The following is a 7288-nucleotide window of genomic DNA, read 5'->3' as shown; positions in this document are numbered from 1 at the left end:
AATGTATCGCGAGGATACGGATGAGCCTTGGGGGAACTCCGGATGAGGTGGTGGAATCCCAGATCCCATGTTGACTCATAGATTGGGATGGGAAGTCTATCACAATGGAGCTCTTGGTGCACAGGAGACACTCAATTTTCCTTAAGTCACACAACACTATGAGGATGCTTGATCTCATAAAGGGACGGAGTTGTTCCTACTCGCACTTCATTGTTACCTTTCATCAATTAGGCCTGGAGCCTCTTCGCTTAATTTGCAATCATTCTTGCGATTCAGAACATTTCATTGCTGAAACTTATTATTTGAACTTCATCGCACCCATCAAAACAGATTTCTTGATATTAACTTATATTTCTCATTTTGCCCTTATCACTTCCGTCAATTTACAATGCAACCAACTAAACAGCCGTTGAAACTACCACGTGTCACCTATCAGCAAAGCAAGATGTCTTTTCCCCTCGTCGAAGATATCTATAGCATTGTACCGTTGCCATTTGTGCAGGAGGTTCCAGTACCAGCCAGCTTAGAAGACCGTCCCAACGCTTTGCGTCTTGTCCGATATCTTGGGGGCCGTCCCCCCCCTCTTCCGTCCAATCCATATACGTTTACAATTCCCGGTCACACTCTCAAACATGCCCAAGACTTTGCCCATGCCATGGAAGGAACCGTGCGTTGGACTACTCAAAAGCAAAAACCCGACAAACACTTGCCTCAATCCAGTTCAGCCGTCAAGGCCGGTCCGGGCAGGCCCACCACGAATCGCTTCAAACTCGAGTTCAAATGTCCCCGCGCTGGACATGCAATAAGGCCAGTAAACTCACGGAAGACGCACGACTCCCAAAAGATTGGCTGCACCGCACGTTTCACGATATCCCATCACATCACCACCAACACACTCCGGGTCTTTTGGCTGTGGGAGCACAACCATGACCCTTTCTCTAAAGAGGAGATGTTAATTTGCCGCGCTCCAAAAGCTGTTGAGAAGTGGCTCAATGATTGAGTGGTCGATGGTTTAGGGTGGGATTCAATTGACCGTCTTTTATATGTGCCTGACTTGTTTGACGATGTGAGTAACTTTTACATTCACTTCTCTTTTAACTATTATTTTGGTAATGATTATTGACATCAGCTTCTATCTCCACTTTCAGCTCAATCCTGATGTCTTCATACCTGAAGCCTCTCGACCCATGTACAATAAAGTAAGAAACTTGCTTCACAAGCGAATCAACATCCTGTCCAAGCGGGACCCAGATGTCTTCAAATCCATATCTTTGTGGAACATTGCGCTCATCAAGCTTGGCTGGGACACATATCTCCCTTCACGGCTGCAGAGGCAGTCTCAGAATTCCGCAATTTGCTGTATTGTTGCTCACCTCATCCGGAGACGCGCTGGCGAGCATTTTCAGAAAAGTGGAGGGTTGTCAGCCCTGCTTTTGGAAAGTATTTTGAGGACCAGTGGCACTCTCACTACGAAAACTGGGCCATTTTCTACCGGACCGTATGTCGTATTCACCTCCCTATTTCCCTGTGTATCATTTCTGCAGCCCCGCTAATTTGAATGACATCGTTCTTCCATACATTATAAATGTACACAAAACTCATCACATAGACTTCGCATCAAGGGGTGCACACAAACAACTATGTAGAAAGCTGGCACAACATATTGAAATCTAAGTACATTCCAGGACCCAAACATCGTCGAATCAATGCAGTCATCCAAATTTTCAAGGACGAGGTGCTGCCGAGGTATCAAAGGGAGCATGTTTGTGTTGAGATGGGCTTTCGAAAGCAACAGACCAGCAAATTTCAGCTCCATGCAAAAGTGCTTGGCAAGGGATACACGCGGTCATTCTTAGCTTTCATTGGGGTTCAATTTTTTGCCTTTCCTACCTATGTAAGCAACCTACAGGCTTGCTGAACTGCTGGTGGCGCACTGTCGCTGATCACTGACTTACGTGCATCGATGCAGTATCAAATTGGTTCCTTCACCAATCCGACTCTTCGCTCGTACACAGTTGCTTATGAACCAGGAGCAGGTTCAAGGAAAGGGAGACTTACTGGTTGCACCTGCCTCCACTTTGCACGGTCTGGAAGTGGGTGCAAGCACATGTACTTCATTTCCAAGGACCAACAGTTACTAGTTGTTGAACGAGTTACTGCGCTGGTACAAGAGGAGTACCCACGCGACCGGATGGGCATGGAAATACGACCTGCCCTTCCAATAACGCTCGATTCGGATGTCGAGGTGATGCAGGATGGATCTGATGTGGAGGTGTTGAATCCCACAACTTATCGGCAATTGCGCGACCAACCCAACATCTTGTACACTGATGTGGAGGTGTTGAATCCCACAACTTATCGGCAATCGCGCGACCAACCCAACATCTCGTACACAATGGCTCCACATCCGAGCATCCCTGTTCCCATCGCTTACCCACCGGTCTTGCTGGGTACTCACAGCGGTACAATTCCCTGCCACAAGGTTGAGAGGATTGTCAAACTTGACAAATACTCGGCATCTTCAGCGCTGGAAAAGGCCGACCTAATAATGTCGACTAAGAAAAACCGTTGCAGCATGCTAGAGAAAGCATCAATCATGGAAATCAATCTTTTCAGAGCTGCGTGCGAGGAGGTACTAAATATGGTTGAGTTGAGGTGTCAAGGAATCCGTACCACCAAATTATCTCCGGCGATGCCAGTCGCAGATGTGGCAGTCTTGGGGCGCGTGGAGATGGATGGACTTCTAGCCCGTTGGCAAGACAAGGGATGCAAGTTTTTGAAGCGGACGATAACACTCTTGAACAATGCCAAGCACCAAAAGCAGTTTGTCGAGGGTTCTTCTGTGGAGTCGATTGAAGTATTCAAGAAGAAATCATTTGCGATAATTGGAATGGTCGAGAACACCTGTAGTGGCATGAAGACAAGGGTACAGATACGTTGAGGAGCTATGGTGACATGAACTGATGAGCGGCCCTAGTATGAGGAAGGTGCAAAAGAATGAGGAGCATGGCGGAGGGTAACGGGAGCGTGAACATGAGTTGCTTATATTGCAAAGGTGCTTATCACGGTGGATTGAACTTTGTATTTTTCCTTGCATTTGTGTGGGCAGGGCTCATCCTGGCTCATCTCATCTTCATGGCTGTTGCCTGCCGTTGCTGTCTTACGATTATCCAACAATTGTCAATCTCTAGTTGTTAAGCCACTTTTTTCTCCTACTTCATTTGCGTTGCAAAGATTGCCAATTTCTATTTAATTCATTACAATTAAAGAAGTTTTATTCGGGGGTGCCTATCAATGGCCGTTCAGACGGCAGTCTTTCAAGTGCAGTGTGGTGGTCTTAATATTTGACCGGTCAACCTATTGAATGACTGGTCATGACTGGCCGTTATGAGGACTGGTCATCCTATCATGACCGGTCATCCCATTGATGACCGGTTGATCGATGACCGGTTGATTGATGACCGGTTGAGGGGTGGAGAGCTACTGGCATGTATGTATTTATCTGCTGTGTATGTACATGTGCTGGGTCTTGTGGCGAGGGCAGTTGGCAGGCTCGCTAGAATGGTCTTACAGAGGCTCTGTAGCCGTTGGTAAATCTAGCGAGCCTTAAAGATTTACCGAGCAACTATTTAGCTAAAGAGCCCTAAAGAGGGCACGGGGGTAGAAAATTGCTTACATACTCGGTAAATATGCCTTACCGAGCGGGTTTACAGAGACGGTGGTGGATGCTCTTATGTATTGAGCAAATTTTTTATCCCAGTGGAGATGGAAACTGTGGTGTTTGTCATATTGCCAGGTCACTGGACTTTGAGATGAAATTGGTTGATGACAGGGGAGATCAGAGGAGATGGTGAAAGAGATAGCAGATAATAGGGTAACTTGAGGTCATACAAATATAGGAATTGGATGTTCAACCCAACTTTTCTTTGGAGGGTTGCTGCTCCGATTAAAGGGGGCCTATGTGTGTACAGGAACCGTAACCAAGCCCCTCCTGGTCTGACTCGGCGAATTTCACACAACCCAGCATTGCTGACTGAACCCAACCACCAAGCTCAACCAACAACGATGGCTCGATTCAAACTAGACGTACAGAAGCGACAGCACAGGGAGCGGTCTCAACCCTTGGCGAGACAGCGACTGGGATTACTCGAGAAACATGCCGATTATGTCAAACGAGCAAAGGATTACAACTCAAAGAAGGATCGTCTCCAGAAACTTCGACTCAAAGCTAGCCTCAAGAACCAGGATGAGTTTTACTTCAAGATGATCAACTCGAAAACTGTCAAAGGTGTCCACTATAACGATAAGACCAATACCCCTCTCGATAATTCACTTGTCAAGTTACTGAAGACTCAAGACTTTAATTATATTAAAACCTGTCGAGCGATCGAAGAGAGGGTAAGCATATCTACGTAGATAACACAACTTTCTGGGTTTTGAAACACGGTCTTGGATTTTTTGTTTTTAGAAAATCACGAAAATCAAAGACAGGCTAGGACCAATGATCATCCGAGTCCAGTCTGAAGATTCCGGTGGATCCTCAGACTTACAAGAAAAAGCTATCCAGTTGATCAATCAAAGCATCACAGCCACACACGCCAAGAATACCGCCAACTCAGACCAAGCAGGATCAGAACTCGATCATGATGATCAAGCCTTAGTCAAACCCGGGAAAAAAACAATTTTCGTGGATTCAGTTGAAGAGGGTAAAATATTTCATTTTTTCATCAGACTCATCCTGCAAAACTAAATCCTTTGCTCGGTCTCTTTCGGACACAGTCAAAAACTTCAGCATCACTTCTCTAGGAAAGAAAACGAAGAAGGACAAAGCTCAATCGACCAGTAAATCTATTACGAAGAAGGAATCTCAAACCAAAGGAGCTTTTACCGAAGAATTCTCGGATGGGGAAGATCAACTGACGCCAGATCCAGAGGTAAAATCATAAATCCAAATCTTAACAAAGAAAGAACCCCTACCCGAGTCAAATTATTGATGTACATGTTCTCGTCCGTCTGATTTTCTTTTACAGAAACACATGCAGAAATTAATGGTTGAATTACAAACGAGGTTAACGAGACTGAGAGTTTTACAGACGGCGGAGAGAGAGATGGAGTTGAAGAGATCGCTGATGGGCAAAGGGTCGAAGTTTCTGAAGTTCCGGCCCTCGAGTCAGAAGCTCAGACAGGATGGCTTGGTCAACGGTCGCGACCTGAGCTGGTACGATAAACTGGATAGGAATCAGATCGTCGAGGATGAGCTCGAGCGCGAACGGCTCGAGAAGGCGAATTCGGGTATCAAAACTGGCGCTCAAGTCTGGGTTCGTCTCATCCCAATCCGCCCCTCCTGTTTTCATTCTGCTAACACACCTCCTTTGTTCCTGTCTTTTTTTTGTGAACATCTAGAAATGGAAGCAAGAACGTAAAAAATAATTCAACGACTCTCTTCCATCTTTTTTTTGTTTACGTTTGAAGTGAGAATACCTGAGTTTGTAAAGTTGTATTTTTGGACTGCAATGTCAGCTTCTTTAAGCTTGTCATTTATCAAGCTTAGCAGCCTCTCTGTAGCTGTTGCGGGGCAACGGCTTAATCTTTGGAATTTCTGCCTAAGGTCATGCGACCGGTAATTTATATAATGGCAACGATCTCCGGTCTGTCTCTCGCGCGACTCCGCCTGCGACTGCTCTCAAGCGTAAACAACGCGAATCTCGGATTGCGAAGGCACACTCCTTAAGTAATTACAATGTCAAAGATATATCAAAACTCAAAACGAAACCCCCGGTACGACGACTCCGACAGCGCCTTGGAAAACCCCCGGAGCCGACGACTTCGACTAATCACAGCTGACCTCGCCCTTCTGGAGAAAAAAGATAATCTGACGTGCCATGTCGTACTCAGAAGCACCATTGACTCGGGCAGCCGTACAAATCGAGAAATTCTTCCACCGCCGTACCATCAAAACAAAGTTCCCGGTCTTGAGGAACAATTCTGACCATTCGAAGTAACGTCCGCCATGACCAGTGTACTGGCTGGGACAGCCGGAAGAGCCCCTATAAATGGAGGGGATATTGTACACACTCAACCGGTGATAAAACAATTCTCTGATCGCCCTCAACCGTTGATGTGGCAGCAACTGGACTCGCCGCGCTTGGCCCTGGTTCTATCTCCCTTCTTTTTCTTGCGTCTGGTTTCAAGCTCACCGGGAAAAATGAAGTGTCGCTAGATGTCAAGTGGCATCAGGTCAAGTTCATCCCACTGTCCAGCATCTGCAATGCTTTGTTGAAGCCACGGCTATTATGCGAGGTGGCCAAAGAAGTCCTCAAGGAGGGCTAAGAGCTGCTAGCTTCGGTGGAAAAGCACACACGGCATAAGTGACTGAGGACAGCTCACATAGACAACTTGAAGGCTGTTTCACATTTGCTACTTAAACACTGATTTTATCAAATCTTATCACAAATTTTTGAGTCATTGGAATTAGTGGTTTCAGATCAATCTGAAGAGTTTGAAAAGATTGCAGAATTTTAATGTTCAATTTACTCATGGTATATTTTCTCAAGCTGCAGAAGATGGCAAAGATGGAGAGTAAAAAATTGGCTTGAGAAAACACAACAGTACAACCAGTAGCACACAACATAAGTATCACACTTATTCATCAGAATTGATAAATTCATTCTCCATTTATTTCCTTCTTTATGTACAATTTTTTCTCCTTCCTTCTTCATTTCTTCACCCTTACAAATCACTTTGCTCCTTGCTCTATTATTTTTACACCTCAAATTCTTAGTAGATTTTAATCAAAAATTCTCCCTGATATTGTATTGAGATTGTACTGGAATACCAATCCAATACATTTATCTGTAATAACATGTATTTATGGTGTTCAAAGTTGGAATTTATGCATGCATAAATTCATAAATCATAAATTCATAGAAATATTTTGGCTGGGACACCAAATATTAAATAAGCAGTCTCCTGCAAACAAAGTTTTATGAATTTATGATTTACTCATTTATGCATGCATAAATTTCAAATTTGAACACCATAATTGCCTCATCAAATGTATGTATGTGTAGTGGATTGTTGTTATTTAAAATATGTGTTCCTCATGATAGTATGTATTAGGGATGGCTATTGGGCGGGCTTGGGCCGGCCCGGGAGGACCCGGCAGTTAGCTGGACAGGTTGGGCCGGGCTAGGTTCTCTAAAAAGTGAGCCCGCCCCGAACCCGTTTAACAATTGGGCCACCCATGGGCGGCCTGTGGGCTGCCGTTGGGCCCCAGCTAAATTTTGGA

The 7288-nt window shown here is 45.1% G+C and overlaps 1 protein-coding gene across 1 annotated transcript; it reads left to right on the top strand.

The window, feature by feature from the left end:
• Nucleotides 1–388: 388 nt before the first annotated feature.
• Nucleotides 389–5430, top strand: PtA15_4A164 (uncharacterized protein; the record flags this gene model as incomplete). The annotated part of the gene is made up of 6 exons (XM_053168020.1): nt 389–912; nt 3972–4398; nt 4469–4706; nt 4780–4934; nt 5031–5318; nt 5404–5430. The coding sequence occupies 6 exons, from the start codon at nt 389–391 to the stop codon at nt 5428–5430; spliced, it is 1659 nt and encodes a 552-aa protein (XP_053019271.1).
• Nucleotides 5431–7288: the final 1858 nt, after the last annotated feature.

This window comes from Puccinia triticina, chromosome 4A, assembly GCF_026914185.1.
Source record: "Puccinia triticina chromosome 4A, complete sequence".
Classification (NCBI taxonomy): Eukaryota; Fungi; Basidiomycota; class Pucciniomycetes; order Pucciniales; family Pucciniaceae; genus Puccinia; species Puccinia triticina.
The sequence above is the reverse complement of the archived record's forward strand: the minus strand, read 5'-3'. Positions and strand labels throughout refer to the sequence as shown.